Raw genomic sequence first — 23,054 nt, 5'->3', positions numbered from 1 at the left:
GGTGCTGCTGGTCTGGAAACGTAGACCCATGTCAGTTTGGGGGTCATTTTTTGCTTTTACTTTTTGTCTGTTCTTTATTTTGGCTTTGGTGGGATTTATCTGAACGGCTCACACAGCTCCACGTCACATAACAAGGTGAGGCAACCGCTGACAGCTCGGTGGCCAGCTCCCATACTTTGTTCAGGAGTAAACGGAAGAGACAAACGGGGTTTAGTTATTGCGTCCTGCCTCCTGGGACGTTTTCACTAAGATTTAGTTGTAATGAGGTGGGAAACGTGGGCCTTTGCGTGCCGCGGATGTACTCCTCCTTCTCCAGACAAACTTGCCATCAGGTAGCTTCCACGGGGACGAACATCTGCTTCCCTGGAGCTCGTCAGCAGTCAGGATTCGCTAATTTCCTTCCACCACCTGCTCGGCTGATGCTACCACGCTACACACAACCGGGACGGCGGGCACGTGGCCGCACCGAGCTACCCCAACCAAAACCCCGCAGACCTGGCGCATCCCTGCCGCGGCGCGCGCTGCGGCGCCAGCCCTGGGGAGGAGATCTGCTTCTTGCTTGGAGCAGCTCGGGCATCGTTCCCCTTGCACCCGGCCCGCACCCGCCCCGCACCCTTCTTCTCACCCCACGGCAGGGTGTTTTTTCCACGGCTCGCGGCAAGGTTTTGTAATTCCCATAGAAACCTCCAAACATCGCAGCGTGGGGGAACGGCGCCGTGCTCCTGCAGCGGCTGCTTCCTCGGGACGCTTTGGGGTTTCGGTGGTGCCGTCAGCCCCGCAGAGGAGCGCGTTGGATGTCTCAGCCCCAAATATTCTTCCGATCACTGCTGTTACCGCAAAATGCAAAACCCCAGGGGGGCGGCACAGGCGGAGCAAGCTCGGCGGCCTTAAATTAGCAACGTGCCAGCGTTCGCCAGCTCCTGGGGCGCGGGGATCCCGGTGCTGCTGAAACACCGGGGGCTTGGGGAGCCTCGCGCCTTGCCCCCGTGCAGGACGCGTGCCCCGACCCCGCAGACGGCTCAGCCTCGTGGCTCCGCGACTCCTGCCTGCACGCCGGGGCCGCGGGAGGGGAAAGGGCCCCGCGATGGCCCATTTATTAGGACGGAGCTGTAGGATGAGACAGATGGCTGCGGTTTGTTGGCAGGGAACCCCGCTCGTGTTTGTTTAATTAGTCACAAGACAGACTGAGCGGGCAAACCCTTACGCAGGGTGAGCCGGACCCTTTGTGCCTGACGTCCAGGAGCACCGCGCGGAGCAGGGATCCCCCCTGGCTGCCCTTCCCGCAGCACCCACCAGCACGCAGCCACTTTTGGGGAGCGGATTTGGGGTGAGGGGGCTTGCCAAGGCTTTGCCTCAATCCCTTCGCTTCTTGCTCCCCCTGCGACTTCTGACGCCGGAGTGCTGCGCCCCTAAAGCAACAGGGATGTGGGACGGCGGCAAGGTACGGGTGTCCCTTGTCCTCAAGCTGGGCACAGATCAAGGCTCTGACATCCTTTCCCCATGACCCCAAAGAGCCGCACTCTGCGCCTTTACTGGTGCTTTGCGGGGCGCGATCCCAATTCTGCCCCACATCTGCCGGCTCCCTGCGGGCGCTTGTTTTCCTTTTTCCTCCTTCCTAGGTGTACCGGCACCACTCCTCCCATGAATGCCAAAGAGATGGAAGCTGCAGGGCAAAGCCACAGCCCCAAACCCACCCCCTGCCCCTACAACCCCCCCCCATCCACCCCCATCGCCTGCACGCAGCTGTGGGTTCACCCCCGGGCGTGCAAAGCGGCCTTAAAAAAATGTAAAAAATAAATATATGGAAAAAAAAAAACACCCTTCCTTGCGGCACGAAGCAGGGCTCCACCTCCTCCGCCCCAAACCACCGAGACCCCCCAAAAATCCCCCAAACCCCCCCCCGAAGCCGCCGTTCCCCCCGCGCTCCGCTAGGTGGAGGCTTCCTCCAGGCTCCGCGGGCAACCCGCGGCCCTCGGCGCGTGGAGGCGGGGGGGGGGGGGACGGGACACACAATCCGGCTTGGGGGGGGGGGAGGGGGGGCGACTTTGGGTTCATTTTCGATTTTTTTTAGCATTTTTTCATTTTGGGGGGGGGGGCTCGGCTCCCCCGGGGGCGCTGCGGGGGATGGGGGGGGAATTGCGCGGGAAGGGGGCAGGGAAAAGGCGCGCCCCCCGCCCCGGCCACGCCCCCTCGCTCTATGACGTCACCGGTATGCAAATGAGCGGCATGTGGGGAGCGGGGGCCCGGCGCGCCGCCGGCCTCAGTCTCGCGCCGCGGAGCCGCCGCCGCTCGCGCCCCGCGCCCCCCTCCCCCCCCCCGGCCTTCCTCCTCCTCCTCCTCCTCCTCCTCCTCCTCCTCCCCCCCCCCCTCCCCCCGCCATGGCTCGGCCCCCCCCGCGCCGCCGCCCCCCCACCCCCCCGGCCCCGGCCCCGCGCTGAGTGAGGTGAGTGCTTCGGGGGGATCGAGGGAGGGGGGGAAGGGGGGCAACTTTTTTATTAAAAATATATGATTTTTAGTAATTTGGGGGTTTGGGGGGGGCGATGTGCTTTGGTGCAATCGCCCACCCCCTAACAGCAAAGGGGGGTGATTATGGTGTGTGTCCGCCCCCCCCCCCCCGCCGTGGGGGTGCGTGGGGAGGGGGTGCTTGGGTGTCCTGGGGGGGGCACAAAATGGGGGGGGGGGGCACAAAATGGGGGGGTCCTGGGGGGGGGGGAACAAGATGGGGGGGTCCGGGGGGGGGGCACAAAATGGGGGGGGTCCTGTTGGGGAGGCACAAAATGGGATTGTCCTGGGGGGGGGGGGGGGCACAAAGCAGGGCCGGGGCTGGAGGAGCGGGAGGCTGCGGTGCCTGGGCTGCTGCGGGCCTTCCTCCTCCTCCTCCTCCTCCTCCTGCTCCTCCTCCTCTTCCCCCCCCCCCGCTGACCCCCCCCTCTCTCTTCCAGGTGCGAAGCCCCCCGCCGAAGCGCCAGCCCCGCTCCCGTGCCTTGCCCACCCTCGCCGCCCAGCCAAGGGCCACCTCCGCTCACGCAGCCTCCGCCGGCCTTCTCCTTTTTCCCTTTCTCCCCCGTTTTTGACCATTTTCACACCCCCCCCCCCCCCCAACCTCCGCCGCCTCCACGTCGCCTCGGGGGACCCCACCGCTGCTCCCGAGCCAGAAGAAGGGGACCCAGACCCCGCGCCGAGCCCCGCAGCCCCCCGCCACCAACCCACCCTCGCGCCGCAGCCGAGATTATTTTTTTTTCCTCCCCTCCGGTCCCCCCCCGCAGGCGCCACGAGACGGAGGCGAGAGCTGGAGGGCGGGGGGGGCAGAGGCTCTCCCCTTTATTTATTCTCTCCCCCCGGCCCCTCTCACCATGATGTTTCGCGACCAGGTCGGCGTGCTGGCCGGCTGGTTCAAGGGCTGGAACGAGTGCGAGCAGACTGTTGCGCTGCTCTCGCTGCTCAAGCGCGTGAGCCGGACCCAAGCCCGCTTCCTGCAGCTCTGCCTCGAGCACTCCCTGGCAGACTGCACCGAGCTGCACATCCTCGAAGGGGAGGCCAACAACCCCGGTGAGTCCTCGCTGCAAAAAAATCCCCCCCCCCCCCCTTTTTATTCCTTTTATTCTTATTTTTCCCCTTGCCGACGCTGCCTCGGTCTCCGGTCGGTGCTGTAATGCTGGCTTAAAAAAAAAAAAAGAGGTTTTGGAGCCAGGTCTCCCCACCATGACTGCACCGAGAGCTTTTTCCTCTTACGTTTTAATATTCAAACCCATGACGGCTCCTTTCGGTTGGGTTCCGCGCAGCGAACTACTCGGGTCTGTTGCGTGGTGTAACTACGGTAGCATGAATGATTGGTGGCTTTGCTTTTTCTCCGTTTTCTTTTTTTTTTTTTTTTTTCCTTTTCCTCCCCCCCTTCCTCCTTCCATGCAGTTTCCTGTGCAATAACTAAGTCAGGTCACGTAGAGTCTGGATTTTCTAGGCTTCTTTTGGCCAACGTGGCTTGCTCGGCTCCCTGCAACACGGAGCAGCAGCCCGTCGCTACCTCAGACGAACTGTTATTTTCGCAAGCTCTGGCCGGGCTGGGTTCTCCTAAATTTTAATTTCTTTTCTTTTATTTGTTGAAATGCGGCAATTTCGATTTCATCACTCAGATCCTGTTTGGACGCATTTTTTCCTGCGGCTCTGAATACCCCCTTGTGTTTGAGAAAATCCGAGGAGACTGCTGGCCGTTGCACAGAAATGTGCGTGGTTACAGAAGCGCCTTTTGGCCGCTACAAGTCGCGCATGTAAACGGGGCTGGAGCAGGGTGAAAAATCCCCTAAATTCTGCGGGTTGCTGTTGTGTTTTGGGGCGCGGGTATCCCGGGCCATCCGTGCGCCTTGGCAGCATCTGCGCCGAGATGCGAGTTGAGCAGAGTTTGTTAAACGTGGAGCGCGAGGAGGGGCGGCGAAACCTGCCTGGAAGTTGCGTGGCTTTTTCCCCCAACACCCCAAAAAAAGAAAAGGGGAAAAAAGGAAGAAAAAAAAAAAAAAAGCCTTGCTGCAAAGCATCCCCGGTGGTCAAAACCCCTTGTGGGGCCGGCAGCCCCCGTGCCGCTGCGTGCAGGGAGAAGCATGAGCAGCCGGCGGGGCGTTTTGGGGCTTTTTTAGGGCTTTTTTTGGGGCGGTGGGAGCTCGGGGTTGGCGCTGGCCCCGCTGCGTTTGATGACGAGGTCCCCGGAGGGGAGCTGGGAGCAGGAAACCACCCCGGGGCGCGGAGGGAGAGGAGCTGGAATTGGCCGCGTTGCCTTATATAGCTCTGGGGAATGAGGCAGGAATGCCGCGGGGCGCGTTGCGGGCAGTGCTGGTTTTCATAAACAGCCCAAGGGCCGGACCTCGGCCACTCGGCTGGGGACGGAGCAGCCGAGCTCCTCCGGCAGAGCCGTGCGGCGCCACCGCCGCCCTGCTGCTGCGTGCCGGGGCCGGAGCCCTCCCTGCGCCTTCCTTCTTCGTCTGCGTCGTGGTTTTTGGTTCTGTTTCGGATGGAGCCACGTCCCCTAGGTTCCCGGGGGGATGGTTTGCAGAGATCCCAAGTCTTGCTGTTGATCCTCTTGTCGGGGCTTTGCCTTTGGGAGCGGGAGCTGGGTACCCGTGAGCATCCCGCTGCTTTCCGAGCACGGTAACCCCGTGGTGGCGGAGGGCCGGGGACCCCAGCTTTTGGGCCCCACTCTTAGCACTGCCTTCTTCATAAATCCACCCGTGTGCTGTTGGATTATTTCTTTTTGAATAGCCCTTATTCGCCGCCCATTTGCGGTCTGGCGTTTGCCTCTTGGCTGGCAGTGGGACCGCACCGAGTTGTGCACCAGGCGCCGTCCTCACCTCGCCTTGTGTCACTCGCTGCTCCTGAGCCCCCCGTGCCTGCATGGGCTCCGTCCCCGCCGGGCTGGGGGCTGCGATGGCTCCCGCCGAGTTGTCCTGGGTGTTGGGGACACGGTAGCATGCCATGAGATGGGTGCAGGAGCTCATCTCCCACGGGTGCTTTGGTAAGGGGCATCACCGTGAGCCCAGAGATGCCGCTCGGAGCGCGCCGTGCAGATCTGATGTAGCAGAGCAAGCGCCCGAATTGGCTTCAAAAGTGGGTTCGGCGCGAGAAGGGAGTTGGTTTGTGCCACTGGAGAGGTACTGCTGCACGTCTGCCTTCGAGGAGAGGCGTCTTGCAGGATCCCCAAGCGTCCCCGAGATGTGGCAGCACGGTGCACGGCCACCTGAAACCCCGGTGCATTAAAATTTGGGGGGCTGCAAAGGTAAAAGGGAAGTAAGGAACGAATGCAGGAAGGGAAACGTGCAGCTTGTGGCCAGGAGGAGCCTCGCTGAGGTTTCATGGTTCACCTGGCGCACGACGCGGGTTGCTGTTAATTCGCTTTGAGTGCGAACGCCTTCCTGCTGTGCAGGGGTATGGAAACCATATTATCGATGCGCAGAAATAGGAGCCGCAGGTATTCTATAGCGCTGGTTAAAAGTCTGCTATAACTTCCTTCCTTCCTCCCTTCCAGCCTGGCTGCTGTCGGACGCCGCCACCTCCTCGGCGGCGCAGGGCACAGCCTGGTTAGGGCACGGGGGCTGCTCTTGCCCCCAAAAAACCACCTGTGGGGTTTGGGCATCGAGCACGGGACGTGCTCCTGCTGTGATAACGAAGGGTAGGACCAGGGGCTGCTCAGGGATGGTCCCACGTGCAGCCAGCCCCACTGGTGGCAGTGCTGGAGCTGCTGTGGCCTCTCGGCTCCTGCAATTCCTGCTGGAGATGCCCCAAAGCTCCCCAAAACATCCAAATTCCCGTCTGCATCCTCTGCAGCGGGGTGACAGCTTCACACCCTCGGTCGGAAGGGCGCTGAGCTTTCTTTTCACCGGCCGCTGGCTCCTCTGCATGCTAAGGCCGCAATCTTTATTTCCTTTCAGCAGCCTGTCGAGTGCCACGGTGAGAGCACCAAAATGACCCAGATTCCTTGTCCCGGCAAGGGCTGGCCGGAGGAAGAGGCAGGGGTAATGTCTTTAATTAGACCAAGTGATGCAGCTGGAAAAAATGGCCAAGCGGGAAGGTGCAGAAGCTCAAAGGAGGGCTTGTGTGGTTTATTTTTTTTCCAGCTGTACCAGCTGGTCTAATAAAAGGCATTACATGTTCCTGCAGACCTCGTGTACCTTTAGGTGGCTGCGGCTCCAGCCCTGTGGCCGCTGCTGCTGCCCCAGCTGCGGGCGCCCATCGGAGGCAAACACCGCGGTTCCTCCGCAGCAGCCCCTGCCCGTGGAAAGCCACCCCAGTGCCCAGCTTTTGGGGTTTTTTTTTGGCTTTCCTGCGATGCTGAGGTCCGGTTAGAGTGCTCTTGGGACAGGCTGGGCGGGAGCACTGCGTTGGGGATCGCTGGATGGGGTGGGAGGTGACATCTCCTGCTCCCCCCGCACGCTTGTGTCTGTGCAGGGAGGGTGTCCTTACGGATCGTGGCCTGCACTTGCAGTATTCTTTGCAATTATTTGGGTTTTGATTCTTTACCAGAAGAACCAAAACCGGTGGTCACCTGGCTGATGGTGGGTGAGCATCATGGTGCAAGCTGGAGCCCTCTTTGCTCTTCCCTCCTGCTTTTCTGCTCTCGAGTTGATGGGACCTAGAGGAGGCACTCCTGGACTCGTGCTTAACCCTTCTGCGTTTTAATCTCTTGGCTTAAAATGCCTCCCCTGGGCTGCTTGGTGCCACCCCTCATAGTCAGAATGAGGTGCAGGGAAGTGTTTTGGGCATCGTTGCAGAGCAGAGTCGGAGAATCCTGTCTGATCTCTACCCAAAAGCAGCCTCCTGCGCACGTACCTTGTGCTCGTGCTTGGAGAAGCCGTCGGGACTTGGTTCTCCCCCGAGAGGTGGGCGCAGGAGGGCGAGGAGAAGCTGTGCCGGGCATCTCCTGAGGCCTTCTGGCAGCCTTGGGTCCGTCAAGATGCGGGTGGATGGGAGATGGCTTTACATGGGGAGCTGAATAAGGACAAACTGTACAGCCATAGGTTCAAATAATCGAATTTGCAAATGCATTTATCCTCAAATGGGATTACGTGGGGGAGCGGGGAAGCCTCTCGGCCGGCGCAGCCCAGTGCCAGTGGGTGACGGTTTTCGTGGTCTTTGCCGTGTGAATGATGCTGTGCGCTGCTCTGGCCGCTCACATTGTCCATGTTTGTGCTCGGGCCACTTGTTTGTAAAATGGTCGGTGCCCCAGTCAGCCACGTAAGACCCCTTGGGACCAAACCACTGTCACGACGTACCCGTTTGGTGGAGCGCTCAGCTTTGAGACCCCAATCTCCGTGGGTGGAAAGCGAAGGTGCTGAGCTAGCAGGCGGTGACGGGATCATTGGCCTCTTTCTGTTCCAGGGTGCAACTGACCTGTCGCTGCTGCAGGAGAAGGAATTGGCTTTCCACCAGCTAGGTTATTTCTAATTTTTTTTTCCTTGCAAAGTTCTGTGCAGCGCTCCCTGAAGCGGCTGGTGATGGTTTCTGGGGACCAAGCGGATCGCGGCGTGAGTCCCCAGCTTCCTGCAGTTCCTCAGGCCCTGGCCTTTCTTCTTGTAATCTCCCTTTGAAAAAAAAAAAATACCACCATTATTAATTTAATTTGTAGCCCATGGACGCAATTTTTTCCAGGCTGGGAGTTATGTTTGCAATCAGTGTGACTCACTGAAATAGTAATTAGTGTGAACACTTGCTTTATTTTAAGATACATTCGTCAGTGCCTCAGCTCTCCGGCTTCGTGCTCGGGTCTAATGTTACGGCAGATAACCGTGCAGGAAAGGGCACCCCTCGCGCCGCCGGCGCCCCGAGCTGCAGGGCTCGGAGCCGGGAGCTCCACGGGGCTCAGCTCCACCGGGGTGCAGAAGCTGTGGGATTGCAGCGGCCACCGGGCAATATTTTGGGGTTCCCCACCCGGCCACCCCACTTCTTGCACAAGTGCAGGAGCCCACGGCTGAGCACGGCGATGTGTGAAGCCCTCGGTGCCCGCAGAAGCACGGGAGCGGGGCTCGGCACCGCGGGCTGCAGCTGGGACGAAGCCTTGCATGAATCATGTGTGCATGCGTGTGCCGCTGAGTGTGCATCGCCCCTTGTATTTTCTCGTTCTATTTTCAGTGAATAAACAAGAGCATTGCTTTGCTGTTAACCCTCGCTTTCCCGAGAGCTGCTGAAGGGCCCTGAGAGATGCTGGAACGCGGGCCCCGATGCAGGGGACACACGGCTTGCACACCCCTCGTCTCCTAAGGGCGATGCGCTTCTCTTTGCAGCGCTCTGGCCCCGAGGAGGAGACCCAGAGGCTTGCAGAGGTCACTGCTGAGCCTGAGTTTGGTAATGGCGAGCGGCCAAGCCGGTGGCTTTCCATCTTGGCCCCAGCAGTTACAGATAAAGCTCGGGTTGGAGCGAGCAGGCCCGCTCCCGGCTTTCCACCCGTGTGCTGCTTCCTCTTCCGCAGCAGATGGGTGAAGCGGAGGGGCAGGATTTCATCGAACCAGGGTCAGGTCGTTTCCCTTTTGGAGAAAGCAATGAATGACAGCTTGGTGGGTTTTTTTGTTTGTTTTTTGGTTTTTTTTGAAGGGGCTTTATGGACGGGGTGGATTGCTTTGCTGGCCCAAGGGGCTCACGAGCTCGGGGTCTTGTCCCCAAGCAGAAGGCTTGGGGTGGTGCTGCTCAGCGGGAAACAGCCCTGCGGTCCTGCCTGCTCCATTTTGGGGTGATAAACAGGAAAAGAGCCCTCTCTGGAGACAGAAAGCTGGTTGTCACAGAATCACAGAACCACAGGGTTGTAGGGGTTGGAAGGGACCTCAAGAGACCATCGGGTCCAACCCCCCTGCCAAAGCAGGTTCCCTGGAGCAGGCTGCCCAGGTAGGCGTCCAGATGGGCCTTGAATATCTCCAGAGAAGGAGACTCCACAACCTCCCTGGGCAGCCTGTCCCAGTGCCCTGTCACCCTCACCGTGAAGAAGTTCTTTCGCATGTTGGTGCGGAACTTCCTGTGCGCCATTTTGTGGCCATTGCCCCTTGTCCCGTCCCCACAAACCACTGAAAAGAGGTTGGCCAAATCCTTCTGTCTTCCACACTTAAGATATTTGTAAACATTAATAAGTTCCCCTCTCAGTCTTCTCTTCTCAAGGCTGAACAGCCCCGTGTCTCTCAGCCTTTCCTCGCAGGGGAGATGCTCCAGGCCCCGTACCATCTCTGTGGCCCTCCGCTGGACTCTTTCCAGGAGATTCCTGTCTTTTTTGTGCCCCTGTACCTGGCAGGAGCTAGCTGCCTGCCACAGGTGTGCGGGTATTTCTTACCCTTCCCATGCAAGAGGCGAACGAGCAGCTGTAAGCGAAGGGTTTATCAGCGCGGGTTTGTGTGTCAGCTGCCTGCCTCCCAGCCCTGTCCGCATGTGGCGACCCCATTGCGTGCTAGGGGTGTATCGAAGATTTTGTAGCATTGTGGTTTTTGTTTCTTTTAACCATCTTGCAAGCACGCAGCACTTCGTTTGGGTCTTCCCAGGCTCACGGCTCCCGTGTGGTGCGAGTGAAGGCTCCGCTCACCTGCGGGCCCTCAGGCCTCTGCGATCTGCCAGCGGAGCCCTGGGCGACGGCCACGGGTCTGCTATTATTAATTCTGCTGCCCTTTGCGGCCCTTTCTGGGCGTACGCGGTGCTGGAGCATGGTGCGGCTTGAGTCTGTCTTGTGTTACATACAAATAAAAATCCGCAAGGCAGAAAAAAAAACCTTGCACGTTAACGTGCTCGAACGAACTCACGGACATTTTATGTCTGAGCGAGGGACTTGCTGTTGCCGGGATGGTTCGGGTGCGTGGCACCCGAGGCCGAGCCAGCCTCTGCCGCCGTCCCTGCGAGCCTTGCCTGACATTTGCAGGAGCTGGACGCGGCCCAGCGCCTCGAGCTGGCACGCCTGGAGATGTTACTTTACGTAGAGCAATGTTCATGTTGCAGGCGTTCGGCAGCTCCGCTCCGCTCTTTGCTCTCGAGCGAGAGGCAGCCCTGGAGGGGAAGCACGGGGCGCTGCAAAGCTCTTCTGTGCCTGATCCCCACCAGTAATTGCTTCCAGATTGCTTTTGCTTTCCTTTTTTTTTTTTTTTTGGATGAAACTTATTTCAGACAAACCACAAACCTGCCTGGCTTTTAACCTGTTAGTTCTCCTGCTCCTCGCCTGTGTTGCTGCCGGATGGGACAGGGGCCAGGGTTACATTCGGTGACTTTATTATTGTAAGAAGTCTTTGACCAGGTTTAGCATGGTGAAACACTCTAAAATTCCCTTTCCGTGCTACTACATTTTTTTTTTCTTATTCCTGTGGTTGCAAAGAGAAAACCGGGACCGTCGTGGATCAGTTGTCCTCACCCTGTTTTTTGTTGTCCCTGCTCTTTTGTCCCTCTTGTGCGGCACTAACTGGGGGGGGGCGATGTAGAAGACGAAAAATCATGACTTTGGTTGTTGTGGGGAAACTTGGCTAGTCGCGCTCGTGCAAGCAGAACATAGTGTTTCTGCAGCAGCTGGACTCTACATTCGTGCGTTTCCCCGGGTTATGTAGTTTTTTTTTATGTTGGGATATTCCTTTTGCTTCTCTTGCAGTCAGTGTGTTGTGGTTTTTTTTTTTTCCTCCCTCTTTTTGCCTGTTCCCCTGTGAGCTCCGATCACCCGTGGGGTCAGCTCGTGTTTTTTTTTTTAAAATCTTGCAGTTCAAAAGAGGTGGGTTATTTTTAAAAGGAAAAAAAAAAAAAAGAAAAAAGTCCCCAGGCTGTTTCCCTCCAGATAGTGTGAGCGTGGATGCAGTGCTGGGTTATAACTACCTGAGTGACCTTTTAAGATAAGAATTGTTATTGACCGCTGGTATTATGTTAAACTGATAAGAATTCTTTTTAAAAGAAGGGGAAAAAAAAAAAAAGAAAGAAAACACCCTTCAGTAACCATAACAACGGACTCGGAGACAGAGGCGGGCGCTGGCGTCTCGAGGGTGTCTCCGTCAGGATCCCAGGGAGCTGGAAAACCTCCCCGGAGCTCCGGGTCGGTGCCGCCAGCGATACCCTCAGCTTGGGGGGCCGCTTCCATCGGTGCCGGCCCCCAAATTTTTCCCCGTCTGCAGCAAATTGGGGCCAGATTGGTGCTGGGCTCGGCCCCGTGCTGGTGAGTGCGGTGGGCACGAGGGGAGGATGCTGCGGGGAGCTGGGGGGGTGCTTTGGAGGATGCTGTTTGGGGCCCTCCCCGCAGGTGTGAGGATGGAGCCCCCATGCTTGGGGCTGCTCCGAGGGTGCTGGGAGCCGGATGGGAGCGTGCACAGACCTGAAGCCTTCCCTTGCACCCTGCTTTGTGCGTTTGCACGTGCCCATCCTGGGGGTGCTGGCAATTTTAAGGGGGATTCACGTGTTTGCCAGCAAACGTGGTTACGTTGTGTTGTCGCCGGTGGCTGCTGTGGTGGTTGGAGCAGCAGAAAACCATCTGGGAGCCATTGTTTTTTCCTGCCACCTGCTTTTCTGCCTTCCCCCATCCCCTTGCTCTTACATTGCCCATGTGCAGGTGGTGTCTGTGTGTCGTGAAGGTGTCTGTCCATCCTCGTGGCGCCCAGCTGAGGTGGAGCCAGAAGGTGAACAGGCAACCAGCAGCGAAGGGCAGAGACCCCGGAGATCTGGAAGGAGAGGGCATAGGCCCGGTATGGCAGAAAATACCCAGAATGTTTTAGAACGAGGTCTTAAAAAATATATATAAACCCACTTTGAATACGTATCAGCCAAAGAGGCAAAGGTATGCAGCTCAGCGTGCTCGGGAAATCAATTACTTAAGTCCGGTTGGTTAAAAGAGTCGTCACAGCAGCATGGGTTCGTTTAACGATAGCTCTTAGCGTGGCGTAAAGGTGTCGTCTTGGGCTGCACTCGCCAACCTTTCATCGCATTATTCCGAAGCAGCCAGTTGGAGGCTGAACGCTTTTTGTAGCCGATGTCAAATCTCGGTCAGCCGGAGAGCCTTTATAAATAAAGGTGTCTGCTGTATTCAGGCGTACGTGGATAATAGCTGCTGTAATTCAGCTGTCCGCCTCAGCCAGCCGGCTTTTATAAATGACTGATCAGAGATTCCACCGAGAAGGGGTGTTTAAAGAGGTGGAGCTGCTAAAAGTGGTCTCCGTGCTAAGGAGCGAGCGAGCCTCCCCAGCCGGGACAGGTGGCCGGCACTGCCGTCCTGCCGCTGCACCCAGGGTTTGTGGTTCAGGCAAAGCAAATGCTGCATTAATAAAACTTCTGTGCTGCAGTTTAAATGCAAGAGGCTGCATCGTTTTGTTTTTTGCAAGCTGCGCTTGAATCTTTGTTTTATTCCTTTTTTTAAAAAAAAAAAAAAAAAACAAAAACGGGAGCGGGTGAACGCTCGGAGATCTCCCTGGACGAGCCGCAGCAGCTGGAGGATACTGGTTTCTCTATGGAGCGGAGGAATTTCATCAGAGCAGCTATTGTTCGGCTGTGTTCTCAGCATTTTGGCAACTGTTCTTTAGATTAACCCTACAGAAAGGCGAGGGTGCTCTTTGCCGGGTCTGAAATAATTGCAAAAATGTGGGCAGATGCTTTTGCATTGTTAGAAGTCGATACTGGCGGCTAGCGGGCAAGCATCGTGTGGAATTAGAGAACGAAGGAGCCGAGTTCTTTAAATCCCTCCTAAAGCCCAGCTGGATGTTCGCACCGATGCTCAGTTGTTTTCTGGGGTGTTAAAATAGAAACAGCCCGTTTCTGCCCCCCTACCTCGAGCAGTCAGCGCTCTGCGGTGCGGATGCCTGCGGCGCGGCGCTGCTGGGGCCTCGGTGCCTCCTGATGTCCAAGGACCTGGGCGATCCGGCTCCCTGCTGCTATCGCGCCGTCATTTTGGTGGATTCGCTCCCACCTCAGCGGATTCTCTCCTCTCAGCCACTCTGCATTTATAGGAGCACGGGGCTGTTCTGCGCCCACCCTGGTACGAAGGTGGGTGCAAAGCCAGCCGGGTTTCCCGCTACACGTCCCCGTTTCTCTGCCGTGGCACTGGGCTGGCACCCGGTCACTGTGCCACATTGTGGGATGGACAGGGAGAGGGAGCAGGTCCTGGAGAGAGCCGGTTTTGGAAGCGGGAGGGATGCGGTCTGGTGCCCGAGCACGGCCCCGCTGGAGTCGGCGATGCTCTCGCTGGGCGCAGTCCCGGTGGGGTCTGGCTCATCCCAGATAAGTTACCTCGACCTTTTTCTTTGCGTGTTGTGCAGTTATTCTGGATATGTCCTGCGGAGTTTGCCTCCCTGGCACTGTTGGGAGACTGGGAACAACCTTGCGGATTCTGTTAGGACCGCTGCATTTGTCGGTGCTCGACTGGGCTGGGACAAAACTCTTGGTGATGCTGAGTCTCCTTTTCCACCAAGGCAAAGCACAGAATATCCCAAGTGGGAAGGGACCCCCGAGGACCATCGAGTCCAACTCCTGGCTCCACACAGAACCACCCAAACCCTGTGTCTGAGAGCAGTGTCCAAATGTTTTTCAATCTCCAGCAGGCTCGGTGCTGTGCGCACTGCCCTGGGAGCCTGTCCCAGTGCCTGGCTACCCTCTGGGTGAAAAACTTTCCCTAAATCCAACGTGCTCGAGTTAATAAGTAACTCTGCTGGCAAAAGGCTCTGGGCTCCTTGCCCCACGCCTGTGCAGCATGGCAAGGGCTCCCTCCTGGCCTGGGCACGCTGCTCGTGGGCTGTTCGTGCTCGACGCACGCGAGGAGGACGTGCAGGAGTTTGGCCCCAGCTGGATCTGTGCTGCCACCCACACCGGCTGGCATCGCCGCGGGGCACCTCAGGAGTTAAAAACCTGTGGTTTGCCTCGCCGCTGCTTCCCCTGCCTGCACCCTCAGCCCCTGGCTTCGTGCTCTGCAGAACCTCACCGAGGGGGGTTTTTAATCCGACGTGCGGATTTTGGTTCAGTTTACACAGACGCCGTTACTCCGATTCGCTTTATGACACCCGAAGAGATTACAAACGCATCTGGCGGGGAGGATTACAAACCGGTGATCTGGCTGCTAGGAGCAGGCAGCGTTGTAGGATTTCCTTTCTAGGTGTGCGGAGCCCTGTAATGTAAGCAGCTCTGATCCTTTGTTGTTGCCGTGTTCGCAGGGAGAGCTCGTTAAAGCTAGCAGGATTGTTCAAGCAAATGAGAAATGAATGAATTTAAAATATGACTAAATGCTGCCACGTTAAAGCAGCAGTCGTGATTTGTTAAGAGCCTAATTTTTTTTTCTTTTTTTTTTTTTGCATGTGAACCTGGAGTAATAGGGCTGCTTTACCTTTTAAAGGATTTAACAAGTCGCTCTCATTTTCTTTTAATGTTGCTGTGCCTCAAAATAATGCAGGGTCAGACCGAGCGTAACTAATTCCAGCTTGAAAGCGGAGGGCAGCCTGCTTCTCAATAGGCTTGCAATTAGGGAAACAATCCTGTCTCAGGGAAGGCCGTTGCAGGAAACGAGGCTGTTGGGATCTCTGTAAATAAAAATACATGCCTGGGGATTTTTTCTTTCCTTTTTTTTTTTTGGGGGGGGGGGAGAGCAGGAGGAGGAACCCTGCAAAAGCCCAGGTTACGCTTCGTTTTGCTCACTTTGTGTTTTTCACCCAGGAGGACTGGCAGCGGGGTCCCAAGAGCTTCTCCCGGTGGCTGGGCTTTTGGGGCGCGTTGCCTCGCTTTTTTGGGGCAAAATCTTGGTGCTGCATCATTAAAACTTGCTGTAGGAACTTCATAATCTTGCTCCCCAAAAACAAGCCGCCCGGCTATTTGTGCATTTGTTGCGCTGCCCATTCCGGCTGTGCTGTCCCCTGGCATTTCAGGTGCTGCCCAGGCTCAGCTCTGCCTCGCCCCCTTGAATTTTTTTGCTTCACCCCTGCTGTGCCACTGGCTGGGAGCATCCCCTTGGGGTGGGAATCCCAGCCTGAGCTCGGTGCCTGCGCGCTTTGCTTGGCAGCAAGGCCGTGCGCTGCTGCTCCCGAGGGAGACGAAGGCAGCCCCAGCTTTTGCTCGCCGTTGGCACTAATTTGGGTGGCGAGAAAGTGCCTTGGGGTTTGCTTTTAGGAATCGAGCGCGTCCTTACCGACGGCACCGGTTTTAGTCCCCAATAACTCAATAAGCTGAAGAATGCGGCAATATCTGGAATTAAATCTGTTCTTAATTGCTCGCTTATAAATGGCAGCGTTTCTCCAAATGGAATTAATTTATTATTTTTAAATTACCGAAACAAGGCTCAGCAGCACAAACTCGACAGTTAGCATTAGCGCGATAATAAGACGCTTCCAAAAGGTGCGCTTGGCATTTGTAGCGCATAATGCGATCTAACAAACCATAAACTGTGTCAAAATACTGCTAAGGTGGTAATTAAAACTTTAAAAATGCAGAATAGATGAATACCCTCCTAATTGTGACTTTTCAATGAAGCTCTTTCATAAAAAACATTGTTTCTTGCCAAAACAAATTCAAAGGCATTTTTGTAATTTCTTCTGGGGAAAGGAGGAGTGTTTACCCAGCCTTTCATGTTGGCTGGGCTTTTTGACTTGTATTAAAAAAAAAAAAAAAAAAAGAAGAAACTAGTGAAAAAAGAGGCATTTTTCTGGATATTCCTTAAAAAGCTGCACTGGCAGCTGCTGGTCGTGGATGGGGATGAGTGTGGGGTTTAGGAGGGGGCTCTGCAGTGCCCCAGGACCCGCTGGGGGCAGGAATCCCCCTGTGGGTTTGGGGACGGGATGGGGACGGGATCCCCCGCTCGCCCTGCAGAGCATCTTCAGCAGTGACAGGCACCCGGCCAGCGCACAAAGCAGAGCTGCTTGCGGTATTTATAGTTTTCCCTTCTGATTCTTATCCTTCCAATTTTGGACACGTTTTTGACAGCTTTTACCTGCTGAGTCACCATTCAACCCCTTGCACGGGAGCAGCTCCTGACATACCAGTTCCCCGAGCAGGCTTGGGCAACTGGCATTTAAAAATAAATCCTGCAAGGGAAATGGTTTTGTGTTTTTTTTTTCCCCCCCCTTTTTTAAAATTTTCAACTGCTTTTCCTGCTGCGTGCTAGCTTCCTTGTCCAAGATGGCTATTTCGTAGAAGCGATGCCTGGGAGGATGCCCTCACGATTTATCGCCGCAGCGCGGAGGAACTGGATGGTGAAACCAGATAACGGCGCGACTTGGAGCGGCGAGTGCATCTGATCCTGCAGCAAGCCCTCTGGTTTTGCTGGAGATGGATTTTTTCGGTGATAAACCACGACTCGAGCACAAACTGTATGATTCTCGTCGCTCCACTTAATAAGAACTCCCGGCGCTGGAAGCAGCCGTGGGAGAGGACCGGGCTCTCCAAGGGGAGCCTGGGTGCAGGGGTCGCAGCCTTCCTCCTGATGCTCAGGTCGAGGTGACAGGAGTGTTGACAGCTGTTTTTGCAGCGTTGCTTGGTGCTTAATCTGCGACACTTGCTCGCAGGCTGCCTGTCGGCGACCAGAACGTGGGGGCCGGCTCTCCAGAAACCGCGTGGAAATAGCTCGGATGCGTGCGGTGGCGCTCAGCTCGGGTGCCGAAATACCCGCCTTCGTTTTGCTTTGAGCGCTTTCTGCCCTGAAAAGGCATCTTGGGTTTTTTGGGGGGTGAGCGGCGGTTTTGTGCGTGGCGTGGTGACCGTCGGGGTTGGTGTCAGCCCCTTGCAAATTCACGCACGCGTTGATCCGGCGGATAGGAGGGGGAGGCGTTAGGGTGTGCACAGCTGTCATGTTCCTTATTCTGCGTGCTCACACAAATTCCCCTGTTCCCTCTCTCTGCGGAATAACCTAGAAATCAGTCATTCTGGACTTATTTTCCATGAATCCCCCAGGTAGCTGCGTTTCACTGGCACGCAACCACTAGAGGAACACTGGCTCTTGGGGAGATGCGTTCGCGCTTCATTCCGCATGCTGTCCCATGTGTCCCCAGCTTTGGGTTTTGCGGGGAGGAAAGATGGGGTGTGCTTAACGAGAGGCAACTGGGGAACAACCTCTGCCTGACATCGAAGCCGCTTTAGGAAGAGGAGGCTGGGGATGAAGGGCAGCCGGGTCGAGCGGGGCTCCCGGGCACAGTTGCTGGGAGATCATCGGGGGGAGATTTATGCGCGAGGAAGCATTGGTGGGATTCCTCGGCCCGACTTCCTTCACCGAGCGGCTCGGCGGCGGACGGGAGCTTCCTGCCTCCGCAGCAAAATGTAATTTCGGTGTGGATATATTTAGGATGCTGCGAGGCGCCACGAATAGCCCCGGGGCGCAGGGATCGGCTCCGAGGCAAAGAACCGGCGGCTCAGGCTCACGGCCAGCACTGGTTTATCGATATCTGAGTCTCATCCCCCATGTTGTCTTTCCTTTTTTCTGGGTTCTTCTGATCTTTTCCATATCTCATCGTTGAATGCCTTGGGGATATGCTGCCTCAGTCCACCAGTAAATCCACGACCCAAAATTCAGGGCAGCACGGGCCCAGCAGGAGCAGGCTTCAGGTGGGAAACCCCCGGGGTGTGTTTGCAGTCCTTCGTGCAAAGTTTGGCCCTTGCCTACACAATCCCCTCTTGTCGTTCTTGAAGACAACAAGATGTGCTCTTTTTTAAAATCTGAACGAGTAATTAAATAATAAATAGCTGTTCACTGCTTTCCCGCGAAGGAGGAACCCTGTCTTTTTAAACCCTTTCTATTAGAAATGGATAGTGAGCTAATTTCTAATTGTGCACAACTACCCAGTGCTTGAACATGAGGCTTCCCTTTCCCATTGCAAGTCTCTTTGGTGATAGCAACCTCCAGCATATGGTTTTCTGAGAATTTCACATGTAGCTCAGCCACGTGGTGACACCCTCTCCATCTTCTGGGCGCGTGCTAGTCTAAAAGTGGTCTTTTTTTAGTTTCCAGGATGCTTGTGAAGACTTAGTGCTAGGAAGGAAAACAAAAGGCCCACCAACACCAACAGTTTCTGCAAAATAAGGTTTCTAAAAATGCATCTCCTAGCGAGGAGAACACATGTGCCGGGGTTACAGCACAAAAATTGTTGACGTGTTTTGCTAAATTTTGCTAAGGGATTTTCGGCGCTGAGGATTTCTGTGTTTTAACAGTTAGAAAAAGTCTGTGGAGCTGGGGGCCACACGCAGTGCTTTTCCCTCCCGCCTCCCCCTGGTGCCACCCGGCTCTCTGGCGCTGTCCCCGCGTATAAAGGAAACATTCCCCGTTGCTTTTTGGGTGCCCCTTTGGCTGGAGGCGTGTGGCAAAGAGGAGAAAAAAAGAAGGGAAAGTCTTACTCTATCTCGCGCTGCCAGAGCAAGGAGAGGGCTGCGGAGATGTCGAGCTAGACGAAGGGGAGCGTGGGGATGGACTCCCTCCCTCCCGGCACACAGCTCCGGGTTTGGCTCTTGTTTCAAAGCTCCTCTCTGTGTTGGCTGTTTTAAATTTAGGAGCTGGAGCATGCGGGCGTCCGGGGCCAGTGGCTGTGCTGTGGAGCAGGAGCAGGACCAGGCATCTGCAACAGCAGGTGCTGCTGAGCCCGCTGCCATCCGCCACCCAAATCTGTATCACACCGGGGAAGAGAAAAGGTGCTGAGAGCTGCTCCTGCAGCGTTTTGAGGTCTGGGCACTGACATCCCTGTGTCCCATGGTGCAGATGTCCCCTAGTTGTGCTCAGCCTATAAATCATGCTCAGGGACCCGCTGGCAGCTCTGCCACCTCCTGGGGCATCCATTTGGGAGCCCGGGCAGGGACCACAGCTCCTTGCTCGAAGATGCCACCAGATCCCCTCCTTCCCTCGTGTGGGACAGCTGAACCCACCTCAGGACGGGGCACTCAGTGCTTTTGTCGCCCCTGGATGGTTTTGTCCAGACGAGGAATAAAATTGGGTCTGCAGTTTGCAAGAGGAGACTTGGGTAGCGGGATGGCTTCATCTTTGTTTCCTGATCCTCTCCTCCCTGTTCATAAGAGGCAGATAATCTACCTGGCAAGGGTGCTGGGAAGCTAAATGAATTCACGCTGAGGTCTTTAGACAGAAAGTGCTGCAGTAAGCACAAAGTGGGGGTGTGGGCACGGTGCTGTACAGCGCTTGGATGCAGCGCGCTAACGTACGCGCACAAATGTGCTGAGACCTTTCAGCAGAGCTTTAAAAATCGCCTGTGCCATCGCAAGGGTAAATAGAGGAAGAATAATGAGCCCAGCATTGCTCTTTTTGACCTCTACTTCCGAAGCAGGGCCGTTTCTTTCCCTTTGTTTCGTGCTTGTGTCCCCGCCGGGTGCTGCAGCCCCACTGGGGAAGGGCGCCTGGAGCACCTCTTATCAGCCCTGTGTGGGCAGGGGAAAATAATAAGGTGCCCACCTGAATTTCCTTTTTCTTATTTTTTTTTTTTGTAAGAATAGCTTGGAAGAAATGGTCCAAAAAATAAGTACTGAGGTGTCTGAGCAGCGTATAGGAACTTCAAGCACCGTGTGGAAGCAGGAGGCTGCAGTAGCTTTGCTGGGCCGTGGCACTTCATGAATTTGCTCTGCAGGTCAGTCACAGACTCACAGGCTGGTTTGGGTTGGCAGGGACCTCACAGCCCATCTAATCCCAGTCCTTGCCATGGGCAGGGACCCCTGCCCCCAGCCCCATCCAGCCTGGCCTTGGGCACTGCCAGGGATGGCGCAGCCACACCTTCTCTGGGCAGCCTGGGCCTGGGCCTCACCGCCGTCACTGTGAAGAATTTCTTCCTTATATCTAATGTAACACTACCTTTTCTAGTGTAAAACCAACCCCGTTTGTGCTGTCAGTATGCTCCCTGCTGAAGAGTCCCTCCTCAGCTTTCCCATAGGCCCCCTAAGCAAAGGGCAGAAGAAATGGGGACGAGTGGTTCTGCGTGGTGCTATGGCCATGCACATCATCGCCAAAAATCTCACAGGACCCCTGGCTTCTCCAGCCTGCAAGAACTATTTCTTCGCCTCGTCGGCACGTAGCCGCTGGGTGCAGGGGAAGGGGCTCCGCAGCCCCTCCGTGCCCCTGAGCTGGGCTTTCCTCCATTTCCTCCACACGATTGCGCCCCATCCTTCCCGCAGCCCAACTCCCGCGTTTTGTGGGAGCCGTGCTTTATTTCAGCATTTCCTATCAGCTCTGCAAAACGGGAATCAGCTCTCTGTGGTGGGCACCGCGCTACTCTGGCCGGGACCTCATCCTCGCCTCGCCGACGGTGCCCCTCAGCAGCACGCGGGGCTTTTATCAGCTCCGCGCCTCAGGGGATGGCAGCTCCTGCTCTGGGAGCACCACGTTGGGGCTCATCCCACCCCACCCCATCCCAGGAGAGGACGGGGACGATCACAGCACCAGCTCTCCCTGTCCCTTGGGTGCCCGGCAGCAGCAGATCCCCTCAAGGGGTGTCCCCATCCGGAGCAGGCTCACGGCAGGCCCGCCTGCTTCGGCTGGGCCCGGCGGGTTTTCTCTCGCCAGGTCGAACGATAAAGGCCCCCTTGTTAACGCGGGTTGCCTTGAGCTATGTTTCCACAGCTTTCAGTCTGTTTACAGAGTATTCAGACATGTAATTCCACCGGATCTGGCTGCTTACGGAGAAGGCTGGATTATTTGTGTTTCATAAATAAGGCCAGAAAATGCAAGGCCCGGAGCCCTGAAAATCAGCTCTGCGTCGCTCGTAATGGGGGCTTCTTTTTTGGTGCCGCTGTCCTGCCTTTTGCTCTTATTTATTTATTTTCGTTAAGTATACCTCCCCTTCTCTCTGTCCGTGCCCACCCTGTTACCACCCTCTCCCAAAACTCACCTAAGCCCTGCGAGCCAACAGTGCTGCCGTCGGCAAGAGGCGAATCTGCATCCCTGGGGAGCAGCGCCCTGGTGGCCCCCTGCTCCCAGCATTGCTGGGTCAGCCTTGGCTGGATCCTGACGGTGTTTTTTCATACATCCGAGTGTATTTTGCTAGGAGCTGAGTTTGTGTGCAATTAAACCTGGGCCTCCAGGAGGAAGGAGGATGCATCCGTGGACTGTCGCGTGTGCCATTTGGTCACCATTCACGGTCCCATCCCCTGTCACCTCTCCCATTTGTCCTCCTGGCTGTCCTCAAACCACCAAAGGGCTGAGGCTGCTTTAAAGCAGCACCTCCACGAGCTCTGGAGCCCACCGGAAGAGCGGCTTCGTACATGTAAATGAGCGGTTTGGTTAATTAGAGCTCCCTGGCCCTCTTCCAGCTGGACATGGGCACCGTGGCCCTGGAAGCACGGGGTGGCATGTCCTCGGGACGGGCACCTGGGCCAAAGCTCACACCCAGACCCTGCCGAGATGCTGAGAAATAGGCTAACCTAACACTTTTTTTTTTTTTTCCCCATGAAAGGGTCTCTAATGGTAGTTTAGTGGTTTAAAGCACCTTGTAAGGACTATTAACGTGAAAGCAGCGCTGGTACAAAAGCCATATGTGTAACTGAGCGTGGAGGTGTCAATTCAATTAGCGAAGTGCTTGGAGGGACATCTGTGAGCAGTCGGAGAGGCTTCCTTCCTTCCCTCCTGTTCCAGTTCCACCAGCACCACGAGTCCTGCCCCTGGCTGACCCCAGCCAGGCTCAGTGTTGCCATCTGTGAAATGGGAGACAGTGTCACCAGCCTGCCCAGCTTCCCAGGGTGAAAATTTCTTCATCTTTTTGAAAGAATTGCTTTGGCTGAGCTTGGGGTCTGGATTTGTGTCCTGCTGGAGCTGGCGAGCACCAAACGATGGGGGTTACTTGCCCTGCGCCCCAACGGGTGCTGCTGGCACCCTCGGGATGGAAATCCGGGAGCATAACGGGAGCTGCACCTGTGTAGGAGCATCCTGCAGCCTTCTCGGTGCTGTGTCACCCAGCCTTGATGCCACATCTGGGCTGGGGTTGTCCCTGCAGGACGGGCACGTGCCCAGCACCGCTGCTAACAGCAGTGTCGTGCCCTCAGCAGCCGCTAGTGGACACGCGGGAAGTAGTCGCAGTAGCATGGCCTGTAAAGTGATGTCTTCCTGGTGTAAGCCCTCGTTTTCCAAAAATCGGCATTTCTGGGGGAATTCTTAGGTTCCAGCCAGACCAATAGCTTGGGACACCAGCCCCGTAAGCAGAACAATAGGAAGCTGTTTGGGCGGCCTCTCTTCCAGTGGAAAATAGGCCTAAGGACTTCGGTATCTCTCTCTGGGGGAAGTCGATGAGTCCCTGGAGCTTGGCGCGCTCTCTCTGACTTTTCAGCCCAGCAGTTAAGACAGACACCCCATTTTAGAGGTATCGGTAGTGAAGAGCACCTGTGGTGTCGGGCTCGATGCCTCGCAGTGGTTGGGGTGATGCTGGCAGCACTCAGCATCTTCTGCTAACGGGGGCTGCGGTGGGCAGGGGACGGGGACGGTCGGATGGAGCGTCCACAAAGCACCCCATAGCTGTGAGCTGGTTAGCACCAGGCGTACGGACCAAACTGTGAACAGCAGGGGAGAGATGCGGACCCCAGGGCTTGCTCGCCCTCTGCCTTGATGTGCTGCTGCATCGCAGTGCAGAGGCAAGGAAACATTTGGCTCTGTGACACCTTTGATGCCAGAGGCTTGTTTTGAAGCCGTGACCCTCCCGGAG

The 23,054-nt window shown here is 56.3% G+C and overlaps 1 protein-coding gene across 5 annotated transcripts in view; it reads left to right on the top strand.

Annotated features, from left to right (window-relative positions):
* The first annotated feature begins 2,203 nt into the window (after positions 1-2,203).
* The window catches only part of SAMD4A (sterile alpha motif domain containing 4A), an 83,487-nt gene continuing 62,636 nt past the window's right edge, over positions 2,204-23,054 (top strand). For 2 of the 5 annotated variants that reach the window (XM_080594430.1, XM_080594428.1), the window contains exons 1-2: positions 2,277-2,443; positions 2,943-3,549. In XM_080594430.1, the coding sequence (XP_080450556.1) occupies positions 3,354-3,549 (196 nt within the window). In that variant the 5' untranslated portion in view covers positions 2,277-2,443; positions 2,943-3,353. Of the gene's footprint in view, positions 2,444-2,942; positions 3,550-19,866; positions 19,998-23,054 lie in introns of those variants that run through there. The other 3 variants (XM_080594427.1, XM_080594426.1, XM_080594429.1) reach the window with 3 other exon arrangements.

The sequence above is a fragment of the Anser brachyrhynchus genome (assembly GCF_964034855.1).
Source record: "Anser brachyrhynchus genome assembly, chromosome: 5".
In the NCBI taxonomy this organism is placed as follows: Eukaryota; Metazoa; Chordata; class Aves; order Anseriformes; family Anatidae; genus Anser; species Anser brachyrhynchus.
The sequence above is the reverse complement of the archived record's forward strand: the minus strand, read 5'-3'. Positions and strand labels throughout refer to the sequence as shown.